The sequence below is a fragment of the Salmo salar genome, chromosome 03, assembly GCF_965601325.2.
Source record: "Salmo salar chromosome 03, fSalSal1, whole genome shotgun sequence".
NCBI classification, from domain to species: Eukaryota; Metazoa; Chordata; class Actinopteri; order Salmoniformes; family Salmonidae; genus Salmo; species Salmo salar.
In genome coordinates, this window is record NC_138293.1 from 27626696 (window position 1) to 27639392 (window position 12697).

The 12697-nt window shown below is 41.6% G+C and overlaps 2 protein-coding genes across 2 annotated transcripts; both read left to right on the top strand.

Annotated features, from left to right (window-relative positions):
• Positions 1-2161: 2161 nt before the first annotated feature.
• Positions 2162-4881, top strand: LOC106599325 (retinol dehydrogenase 10-B). The gene is made up of 6 exons (XM_014190495.3): positions 2162-2605; positions 3283-3521; positions 3727-3825; positions 3942-4087; positions 4218-4349; positions 4555-4881. Exons 1-6 carry the CDS (start codon positions 2326-2328, stop codon positions 4718-4720), a joined length of 1062 nt encoding a protein of 353 aa, XP_014045970.1. The 5' UTR covers positions 2162-2325; the 3' UTR covers positions 4721-4881.
• A 5579-nt stretch (positions 4882-10460) lies between these two features.
• On the top strand, positions 10461-12155 carry tmem70 (transmembrane protein 70). The gene is made up of 3 exons (XM_014190494.3): positions 10461-10767; positions 11191-11302; positions 11419-12155. Exons 1-3 carry the CDS (start codon positions 10585-10587, stop codon positions 11862-11864), a joined length of 741 nt encoding a protein of 246 aa, XP_014045969.2. The 5' UTR covers positions 10461-10584; the 3' UTR covers positions 11865-12155.
• Positions 12156-12697: the final 542 nt, after the last annotated feature.

Here is a 12697-nt window from a genome sequence, read left to right on the forward strand (position 1 = left end):
TGATAATCAGTCAATCCCTGGCTGTTGTCAAATGAACACAAAATAACAAAAAGCATTAGCCCAGGAATATGTTTAGGGTTAGTGCTTTAGTGATCATTGAATGATAATGCAACAGCAATAGATGTACCTTACACTTGGACCTAAGGTTCAGAATTCTCTGTTTACTTCCTGCATGCAGGATTTTAGGAAGAGCTGATTTACACACGCTAGTCTTCTAACAATAAGGATAGGTTTAATGATTACACTTGGAAGTCAGAGGAGTGAGGTTGAAGAAAAGTGGAATATGTTTTGAGTGTGGTGGGTTTCTTAGCATTCATAGCCATGGTTGTCAACTGTACTGCAGACATGGAATGTAAGTCACAGAAAATAGAGGTTGTGGTGGCAACTGCAGAGAAGTACATGGGATTACGAGGTTTTACTGTTGAAGATTTGCAGGGGGTGTTGAGTGGTAGTGTTCTGTCCTCCCAGACCGTTGGCCTGGAGTAAGCTTAGATAGGGTTAAATAGTGAAATGGGCTGGTGTTTAAAAATATATATATATTATAATTATTTTTGTGCTACTAGTTGGCAGGATAATTGTCCTTTTTCCCAATTTTGTATTATCAGAATTTAAAGTGGGTATGCCGTGTCTGGTCTCACACTTCAGTACAGTAGGTGGCAGTGTATGCACATGTCAGTTGGTTGCGATCTGCCAATAAAAACTTGAAGAAGAAGAAGTGAGGTGATTTGTAGATGTATTTATTTATTCATTCAACCTTTATTTAACTAGGCAAGTCAGTTAAGAACAAATTCTTATTTACAATGACGGCCTACCAAAAGGCAAAAGGCCTGGGGGGCTGGGATTAAAAATAAAAATTTACGAAATATAAATATAGGACAAAACACACATCACGACAAGAGAGACAACACAACACTACATAAAGAGAGACCTAAGACAACAACATAGCATGGCAGCAACACATGACAATATAGCATGGTAGCAACACAACATGACAACAACATGGCAGCAGCACAAAACAAGGCACAAACATTATTGGGCACAAACAACAGCACAAAGGGCAAGAAGGTAGAGCCAACTGTCAGCAAGAGTGCGCAGTGGGAGAGGATTCATAAAACCGTCTCAGGTCGCTTTTCTTTGTGTGGCCACTGCTCATGCTCTCGAAATGTCAGCGCCCGGAGAAGACATGTTTCCTAGGTGAGAATTATGATTATGAGATGGAGTTATGTTGGGATGCCACTGTGCTGCAAGCAAAGTTGGGAGAAGAGGAATATTGGGGCAGGGTCACTAAAAGGTGGATTTTTGAGGAGGAATCAAGGGGGAAAAAAGAGGTCAAAGAGAATGAGGAAAGCAGAGGTTGGATTTAAGGAATATGGCAATTAAAAAGGGAGATGGGGTGTTGAAGAAGATTGGTGTCAAGTGCAAACAGAGTGAGCTGTGTTCCAGACCGAGCTCTGGAGGTGAAATGGAAGTGAATGAGCGCGAGTTAAGTAAGGTGAAAGGTGTGGTAAAGCTCTGGCATCAGTGGACATGTTAAAAATCTGGTCTAGTAGGAGTGACATTTTTGGAGAAAGTGGATCCTTGGCTTTTGGCAGATTCATTTGTAGTTTCAGGGTGGGTGAGAAAGGAGTTGGGTGCAGATGAGTCAATGAAGGTAACCTGTAATGGACTTGTGATAGGTGTGTGGTTACCACAGAAATGGAACGTAAATCACAGAAAATAGATGTTGTGGTGGCAGCTGCAGAGAAGTATTTGGGTATACGAGATTTGACATCAGAAGAGTTATAGTGTGTGTTGAGTGGTGGTATCCAGTCCTCCCAGGCCGTTGGCATGGTGCAGGAGTAGATGGGGCAAAGTAGTGGAATGGGATAGAGGGTTTTTAATGAGTGTAGGGTTTGTTTGGGGTTTATTTTTATTTAAATTGTTATTTTTTATTTATTATATAATTTATATTATATGTATGTAGTGTGTGTGTGTGTATATATATATATATATATATACAAACACACACACACACACACACACACACACACACACACACTACACACACACACACAAACACACACACATATATATATATGTGTGTGTGTGTTGGTTGCCAACCGCCGTTAAACTCCAAGAAGAAGAAAATAAGAATCATGCGCAGTGCCTTGTGCAAGTTGACCCTCGTGAACAAGCATTAGTACTCGCAACAAAGTAGCAACTAGCAATAATTAGCACAACAGCTGCACAATAGGCTATCAAAGTCAAGTTTGTTGTCTCATCTTTCCTCGAAATTGTCATGGTCAGGAAATCTTTCTGAAGGCCTGTTTTTTGTTGTTGCTTACCATGAATATCTTTGTTGAATTCTGCTTGGTGTCGTGCAAAGTTCTCTGGACTTTTGTGTTGGCTGGAACGAGATGGATCGTGCGTCCAAAAGAGAAGAACGTAATGGGTCAGGTTTGTGTGATCACTGGGGCAGGAAGCGGTCTTGGAAGACACTTTGCCAAGGAGTTTGCCCGAAGAGGTGCTACGGTCATCCTTTGGGACATAAATTGGGAAAGTAACGAGGAGACAGCTGACATGGTGCGACAAATCTACAGCGACATTACCAATAGGAACCATGAAGGTTGGCAAACTGCTGCTTTATTAAATTATACTACTTTACTGTTAAAGGGGAAATCATGAGTTGCTACATCAACGTTTGGACTTAAAAATTAATATGTACCCATTGAATAATATAATTTATAAATGACATGCTTCATGGGCTTTGTTTAACTGTTGTGCCGCTCATAATCCCAAAAGTAAATGTGAAGTAACACTGTATAGAATCAAAACATGGTTAAAACTATGATTTTGATATCATGGATGGTCCTTGCATTCCTAGCTCAATGAATTTGAGTGATTACATTTATCCAGCCCCACCCCTCAACTTTTTACTGAAACTGCTAAATTGCCCTTTTAAAGGCGCAATCCAGTATTTATAGCGTTGGTCGTTTCAATGTAGACCTCTTGATCCAAAAAAAGAGAATCATGTGATTCATATTATGATTTACATTACAACCTAAAAACTAGGACATAATCCATTCATGTTGTTGTGTTGTCATAGGACACTTAGGTAGACCTGCACTATTTAGTTTCAAATGATATTATGGTCAAATATGTATCTCTATTCTAATTCCTTTAACCCTAAAGATTGAGGGATATCACAAAATAAAGTGCTGTTTGTGTTTGCAAATGTTACAGAATGCACCTTCAAATAGTGTTCCACTAAACCAGACAAGGACCATCTCCCCTGCTCTACAGGTTCAGTGGATGGTGAGGAGGGAGATGAATCTCAGATTCAGCCCAAGGTCTACACTTATCTGTGTGATGTAAGCAAGAGAGAGGAGGTGTACTTGACTGCAGATAAGGTGCAACGTGATGTGGGCAACATTGATATCCTGATCAACAATGCCGGGGTGGTCTCAGGACGTCACCTGCTGGAGTGTCCAGATGAACTCCTAGAGCGCACCATGATGGTCAACTGCCATGCTCACTTTTGGGTCAGTTGCATTGCACTCAATCTGAGCACTTAGTTTCACATGGACTAGTCCAGTGGCAATGAAGTGTATTTCCAAAGGAGATGGGATAGACCTATATGAAAATCTGCTTAGGACAAATTTTTACACCATAATATCAATTGTCACTTGCCATGCAATGTTTTTATTCTTACCATAAGAATGCTTTTGGCATGTTTTTCAATTTCAGACTACCAAGGCTTTTGTTCCCAAGATGCTTGAGCTGAACCATGGGCACATCGTGACGGTAGCCAGCTCTCTGGGTCTGTTCACCACTGCTGGTGTTGAGGTTAGCAGTATATTCTCCACTGATAAAGCTACAGTATACCTTCCTACAGTATACGAGTCTTTTATCTGAAAACTCAGGTCAAACCATGACCTATCGCAAATTCTGTCTTTTACCAGGACTACTGTGCCAGCAAGTTTGGTGCTATAGGTTTTCATGAGTCCCTCAGCCACGAGCTGAAAGCAGCTGAGAAAGACGGGATAAAAATGACGCTGGTCTGTCCTTTCTTAGTTGACACTGACATGTTCAAAGGGTGTAAAATCAGGTTGGTAAAGTGTTACATTTAACAAGTGTATTCAAATCTGAACACAATGCTAATTTATTCTTGGCATCATCAAATATGAAATCATGCAAAGACACTACAAACTAATTGATGACTTCTTCTGTCCCATCAGGAAAGAGATTGCCCCACTCTTCCCTCCGTTGAAGCCAGAGCAGTGTGTGCAACAGGCAATGAGGGCTATCCTAACAGACCAGCCCATGATCTGTACGCCTCGGATTATGTACATGGTTAGTTTCATGAAGACGTAAGTAGTACACAACATGAATAATTGAGATACCCAGGTTTTGTCAAACAGCTCTCTTAGGTGAATTTAATGTCATCCTTGTATATTCTCTGATTCCCCCCCCCCTCTTGCAGGGATTGTGCCACCATTAAATGTATATCATGGGAGCCATAGCTTTATGCGCTTACTGATCATTTATTAAATTCTGTATCCCTGGCTATTTTAGTGTCTTGCCCTTTGACGCCATCGTTTGCATGTACCAGTTTCTTGGAGCAGACAAATGCATGTACCCGTTCCTGGCTCACCGGAAGGAGGCTATGAACAACAATGAATCCAAGCTGCCTTCCACCCAGCAGCCTGCCATCCAGCAGCTGCCACAAGAGAAAAAATAATGTTACATATACTCTTTGAAACTCAGATTTACATTGGGGGGGGAAAAGTATTGGATCCCCTGCTGATTTTGTACGTTTGCCCACTTACAAAGAAATGATCACTCTATCATTTTAATGGTAGGTTTATTTGAACAGTGAGAGACAGAGTAACAACAAAAAAATCCAGAAAAACGCATGTCAAAAATGTTATAAAATGATTTGCATTTTAATGAGGGAAATAAGTATTTGACCCCCTCTGCAATACAGGACTTAGTACTTGGTGGCAAAACCCTTGTTGGCAATCAGAGGTCAGACGTTTCTTGTAGTTGGCCACCAGGTTTGCACACATCTCACGAGGGATTTTGTCCCATTCCTCTTTGCAGATCTTCTCCAAGTCATTAAGGTTTCGAGGCTGACGTTTGGCAACTCGAACCTTCAGCTCCCTCCACAGATTTTCTATGGGATTAAGGTCTGGAGACTGGCTAGGCCACTCCAGGACCTTAATGTGCTTCTTCTTGAGCCACTCCTTTGTTGCCTTGGCCGTGTGTTTTGGGTCATTGTCATGCTGGAATACCCATTCACGACCCATTTTCAATGCCCTGGCTGAGGGAAGGAGGTTCTCACCCAAGATTTGACAGTACATGGCCCCGTCAAATGATGCGGTGAAGTTGTCCTGTCCCCTTAGCAGAAAAACACCCCCAAAGCATAATGTTTCCACCTCCATGTTTGACAGTGGAGATGGTGTTCTTGGGGTCATAGGCAGCATTCCTCCTCCAAACACGGCGAGTTGAGTTGATGCCAAAGAGCTCCATTTTGGTCTCATCTGACCACAACACTTTCACCAGTTGTCCTCTGAATCATTCAGATGTTCATTGGCAAACTTCAGACGGGCATGTGTATGTATTCTTGAGCAGGGGGACCTTGCGAGCGCTGCAGGATTTCAGTCCTTCACGGCGTAGTGTGTTACATTTTTTAGAGCTCCCTGTGGCTCAGTTGGTAGAGCATGGTGTTTGCAACGCCAGGGTTGTGGGTTCGATTCCCACGGGGGGCCAGTACGGAAGAAAAAAAAAATTCTGTATAAAATGAATTGAAATGTATGCATTCACTACTGTAAGTCGCTCTGGATAAGAGCGTCTGCTAAATGACTAAAATGTAAAATGTTACCAATTGTTTTCTTGGTGACTATGGTCCCAGCTGCCTTGAGATCATTGACAAGATCCTCCCGTGTAGTTCTGGGCTGATTCCTCACCGTTTTCATGATCATTGCAACCCCACGAGGTGAGATCTTGCATGGAGCCCCAGGCCGAGGGATATTGACAGTTCTTTTGTTTCTTCCATTTGCGAATAATCGCACCAAATGTTGTCACCTTCTCACCAAGCTGCTTGGCGATGGTCTTGTAGCCCATTCCAGCCTTGTGTAGGTCTACAATCTTGTCCCTGACATCCTTGGAGAGCTCTTTGGTCTTGGCCATGGTGGAGAGTTTGGAATCTGATTGATTGATTGATTGCTTCTGTGGACAGGTCTTTTTTACAGGTAACAAGCTGCGGTTAGGAGCACTCCCTTTAAGAGTGTGCTCTAATCTCAGCTCGTTACCTGTATAAAAGACACCTGGGAGCCAGAAATCTTTCTGCTTGAGAGGGGGTCAAATACTTATTTCCCTCATTAAAATGCAAATCAATTTCTAACATTTTTTACATGTGTTTTTCTCGATATTTGTGTTGTTATTCTGTCTCTCACTGTTTAAATAAACCTACCATTAAAATGATAGACTGATCCTTTCTTTATCAGTGGGCAAACGTACAAAATCAGCAGGGGATCAAATACTTTTTCCCCTCACTGTGTCAGATGGAGAGGTTTACCAAATTGTTCCTCTGGAACAAACTACATATGCTGTGTACTTTATTGAGGGTTCACATTGGTTCTTTTGGTTTCTTGAGACCAGTTTTTGTATTTGTTTTAAACATACTCATTGACAGTAAATGTCATTGTTTTGTAGACACTCACTGTGTATCCCTATCCCGCGCTTTGTTCCATGGTGGCCGGCTTGATCATTCCTCATGCAGTGCCTTATTCTGGTTGCCTTTGAGTCATTAAATAGTTTTTTGTATTTTGCATTGTATAAATGAGTTTTGTGTAGAATGTCTTAATTTAGAAACCAGATTTTTGGGAAAAAGTCCTTTCACTCGGAAGTTCCACATGTTTTTGAATGTGGACACTTCCTAGAATGCTGCCTCTGTGTGCATAACTTGTGTGTTCATTTCTGGGGATCCTTCCAGGCTATGACATAGCTGAAAGCAATTTATCTGTTTGGGACACGAAAGAGAAGCAATTAACAGTGAGATACTGCACCTGTCTGCAGATGAGTATGTGACCGCACTGTCGCTAACCTAAACAGAATAACTATTTCTATTATTACCTTTTCAAGACTTCATCAGTCCTTGACATAAAACTATAGACAGAGGACTGAGCTTTACAGAGACTAATCTACCGTGGCAGTCATTCACCTATTTTACAGAGACTCATCTACCGTGGCAGTCATTCACCTATTTTACAGAGACTCATCTACCGTGGCAGTCATTCACCTATTTTACAGAGACTAATCTACCATGGCAGTCATTCACCTATTTTACAGAGACTAATCTACCATGGCAGTCATTCACCTATTTTACAGAGACTAATCTACCGTGGCAGTCATTCACCTATTTTTCAAGTCTTTTTATTTTTTCAGAACTGGAGATGAGTCCCTGTATTTGTTATTGTATTATGTCCTAACTGTACATGCAAAGTATCATGTGCAACTGCTTCTGTACTTGGAACTCCAGTGAGATGAACCACTGCAGTTTTCTCACATGCTCATTTGATTGTCCTAATTAGTCAACAAAAACAACTGACTGAGGTTGTATTCATCAGAAAAAGCTTAAGGACATTTCGCAGCTCTGATTATCAGTAGGGAGATTAAGTAACTGGGAACCAATTTTATAAGTGAGCTGTGCTATTGAATCAGATACCTTTTCAATATTAAACAATATAGTAAATCAAATATTGCAACTTATAAATAGCCTGCATATTTGATGCTGAAGATTGAGGATCAATTATCTAATTTTATTTTTGACATTTGTGAACTTGTACATATACAGTGGGCAGAACAAGTATTTGATACACTGCCGATTTTGCAGGTTTTCCTACTTACAAAGCATGTAGAGGTCTGTCATTTTTTATCATAGGTACACTTCAACTGTGAGATCCAGAAAATCACATTGTATGATTTTTAAGTAATTAATTTGCATTTTATTGCATGACATAAGTATTTGATCACCTACCAACCAGTAAGAATTCCGGCTCTCACAGACCTGTTCGTTTTTCTTTAAGAAGCCCTCCTGTTCTCCACTCATTACCTGTATTAACTGCACCTGTTTGAACTCGTTACCTGTATAAAAGACACCTGTCCACACACTCAATCAAACAGACTCCAACCTCTCCACAATGGCCAAGAACAGAGAGCTGTGTAAGGACATCAGGGATAAAATTGTAGACCTACACAAGGCTGGGATGGGCTACAGGACAATAGGCAAGCAGCTTGGTGAGAAGGCAACAACTGTTGGCGCAATTATTAGAAAATGGAAGAAGTTCAAGATGACGGTCAATCACCCTCGTTCTGGGGCTCCATGCAAGATCTCACCTCATGGGGCATCAATGATCATGAGGAAGGTGAGGGATCAGCCCAGAACTACACAGCAGGACCTGGTCAATGACCTGAAGAGAGCTGGGACCACAGTCTCAAAGAAAACCATTAGTAACACACTACGCCATCATGGATTAAAATCCTGTAGCGCACGCAAGGTCCCCCTGCTCAAGCCAGCACATGTCCAGGCCCGTCTGAAGTTTGCCAATGACCATCTGGATGATCCAGAGGAGGAATGGGAGAAGGTCTGATGAGACAAAAATAGAGCTTTTTGGTCTAAACTCCACTCGATGTGTTTGGAGGAAGAAGGATGAGTACAACCCCCCCACACCCCCAAGAACACCATCCCAACCAGGTGGAAACATAATTCTTTGGGGATGCTTTTCTGCAAAGGGGACAGGATGACTGCACCGTATTGAGGGGAGGATGGATGGGGGCCATGTATCGCGAGATCTTGGCCAACAACCTCCTTCCCTCAGTAAGAGCATTGAAGATGGGTCGTGGCTGGGTCTTCCAGCATGACAACGACCCGAAACACACGGCCAGAGCAACTAAGGAGTGGCTCCGTAAGAAGCATCTCAAGGTCCTGGAGTGGCCTAGCCAGTCTCCAGACCTGAACCCAATAGAAAATCTTTAGAGGGAGCTGAAAGTCCGTATTGCCCAGTGACAGCCCCGAAACCTGAAGGATCTGGAGAAGGTCTGTATGGAGGAGTGGGCCAAAATCCCTGCTGCAGTGTGTGCAAACCTGGTCAAGAACTACAGGAAACATATGATCTCTGTAATTGCAAACAAAGGTTTCTGTACCAAATATTAAGTTCTGCTTTTCTGATGTATCATACTTATGTCATGCAATAAAATGCGAACCAATTACTTACAAGTCATACAATGTGATTTTTCTGGATTTTTGTTTTAGATTCCGTCTCTCACAGTTGAAGTGTACCTATGATAAAAAATTAGACCTCTACATGGTTTGTAAGTAGGAAACACTGCTGATTTTGCAGGTTATCAAATGCTTGTTCTCCCCACTGTATCTAACAAGGAATTTTATTGTGATATTACAAAACCTGTGTGCACCTTGGCACAGAAGGGAGAGGCTGTAGTAATGTCATATTTTTGTAGGCACTAACTCCGCCATGGTTTGTTGGATAAAGCCTATGAGGAAAATTAATGTCTTCACTAGTGTCACTTGTTTTCTCAATTCTTTTAATCAGCTCCGCATACAAGATTCGATTGACCTCAACTTTTCCCACCTCAATCTCCTTCACCCTTACAGGGCATTCCAGGAACTCGGAATCATGATCCCCACCACAATTGCAACGCTGTTGTCCTTCTACACACCGTTCTTCAGTAGACTCTGTTCATCTGCACACACTTGAAACATGGCCAAATCCTTTACAATTCTTACCTGCAATGGTTTGGGGACGAAAGCTCTTACAGCATATATTACATAACCAAGCTTCAAATGTGTAGGTATTTTCTCTTTAACAAAAAACAACCGGACCGACTGACTTTTTTTCTTTATTTAACCAGCGGGTCAGACGTCGGGCACCAACCACACCAGGACTTCATTGACGGGTGCTCTATTCTGAAGTTCAAAACTTCTGTTGTCCAGATTCTTTTGAGGGTCACTGCAATCTTTCTAGATTCTTCAGAAATACAATTACTTCACCATTTGACAACTCAAACGGGCCTCTCACATATGCATTCTTACTCAACAAACGCATCCCGACAAGAAGTGATTCATTATCATTCATACACTTAACAATTTCCTTTTTGTTCCAGTTTTCGATACTATTGTTGTCCATTCAGAACATTCGTCTTCACCAACTTTGTTCAACGCGCTGCCTGATTCGAACTCAGCATCCACTTCCGCCATCTTCCTTCATCCTAGACAGCACCATTGATCTATCTCCATTTTTAAGTAGTACATTTTCCTATTCTCACGATCGCCTGATCTCTTCTGATGACCCGGTTAGACATGAGGGTCACCAGGAGGGATTAGCCAATGAAGTTGGAAGTCCCACCCAGTTGACTACGTTCAAATGGTGCTGCCTTCTGGCCACTAGGGGTCTCTATGGTCCCGTGTCCGTATAGCCTTTCCCACAGAATAAGAAAGTGGGTTGGGTTAGTAGGCTGCTGTTGTGTATGCTAGTTTCAGTTAGCAAAAAGCTAGCCAAGGCGGCTTAACTTTATTATTTTAGAATGTTTCAGCTTCACTTTGCACGTGGATTACGTACTGGTATTTCGCAAACGTTTATTATCCAATTTGCTGCCCTCCGATATGGGAGGCCTGCTTCTAACGCGTGTAGAAGGCTGCCATTGAAGACCCAAGAGCAATTGTATCACACTGTCAAAAGGTCGTTTCTCAATGGTGCGTCTAACAAGGTATTTGCCTCTATTCCTTTCTCTTTCAAATGTATCAGCTACTTCCATTCAATGAATATATGTCCTATTAGCCAATTTTTCCATGTGAAATTATGTCATGTTCGCTAGCTAACTAGCTGGTTATTGGCTCTGCGTTCGATAATTTATCAATCACAGCATTATGTCTGACTTCGGGCTCTGCAGGTTAGCCTGGTTGTACAGGCCAGTGCGTTAACTTTTTAAAATGCATTCGGTATTCAATTAATATCTACAACTCCTATGCACGATTGAATGATGCAATATTATAATCATTTCTTCAAAACCTCATTCTAAAAGGTAATTCTTGAATGGAGGTTATTTTAAATGGATACATTATTTGTTATAAATTGTAGCAGACATTGAATGGAAATAAATAGTTTCCCATTTGTGTCCATCTCTGCCCAGGTACAGTTAGCCTCTATACAGCGGATGGTCCGCAACTTGTCTACATCCTCCACCTGCCACTCTGAAGAGGGGAAGCTGATCTATTCAGGGAACCTCGGCAACGCTGTTCGAGGTATTACTTTGTTATCATCTCATTATTACCATCATCAACATCAGCGATATCACTGCATAACTAAACAAAAATTGCACCTTTTTAATAATGCTGTATTTTCTGTCTGTTTGTTGCAGGTGTGAAGATGTTCTCCTACACCAGTAGCGGGGCCAGCCTATGTGTGATGCCATACATCCTTCTGAAGACGGGCATTGGTGTTCAGAGTCTGGTGCTGAAAGGTGCCTTCTGCGGTGTCATCGGTTTCTTTACATTCCTGACACCCATCCTCCTCCACATCATCACCAAAGGCTATGTGGTTCGCCTGTACCACAACCAGGACACTGACACGTACACAGCTGTCACTTACAACGTCCTCCTGATGGAGAAAAAGACTGTGTTCCGTCAGAGTGAGGTCAAGATACCGGGTGTCAGCAAAATGTTCACCACGTTCTATGCCGACAAGAAGTCGATGCTTGTGAACCCGATACTGTTCCCACTTCCTCATGACTATAACCACCTCATGGGTTACGATAAGCCCTTTTCTTTTGATACGGAAGACTTGGATGATCCAAATAAAAGTTAATCGATTTCTACAGATAATGCCAATGGCAGTCTAAACTTGTGTGTGTGTGTGTGCGCGCGCGCATACGTGTGTACGACTAACTGAAAGTGTAGTCACAATAGCATATTAAAGAGAACCATTGAAATGTTGGTGTCTAGGAAAAGGTAATGTACAGATGTAGAGGAGTATTATGGTAAAAACAAACGTTTTGAACGAAGCTAATGGATTATGTCATTGCTGGAAAAGTACATTTCACCTGACATGACTGGTTTGAGTTTTTTTTGGGGGGGGCGGGGGGTTTCTGCTTCAAACAATGCCTCTTCAGAAAAACACTGCCAGTATTCTGTTGGAAAAATGACAAGTTCCTACTTATGGTTTGGGCACTGTCTAGCAGTTTGTATATTGCATGAAAACAGGAAACCGGCAGTCAGTCAAACCATTGAGTATCTTTCAATTTCAGTTGCAATAATTACCATGATGTTTCAAATCCTGGGTATTGTTTTAAGTATTTTGGCTGCTTATGGACAGATTGCTTTGCTTTTCAGAAAGTACCAAAGCCTGGTATACTTGGCATGGTAGGACAGCACTTTCCATGTACTTGTCTAGTGTGACCAAGTAGAGAAGAATGTACAACTTTTTATAACATTTAGATACATTTAGTAAGGTAATACCAGAACTACTAGGTGTCTGGAAATTGTTTGCTATATTTAATCTGACACACTTTTACCAGGGGCAATGTATACATTTTCTGACAATGTCACCCTGCAACAATGGAATGACAGTATTTGCAGTTACCTACTCAGTGATTTCATGTGAGAATTTAAGTTGATTTATTTTTCAATAAACATTGTGAA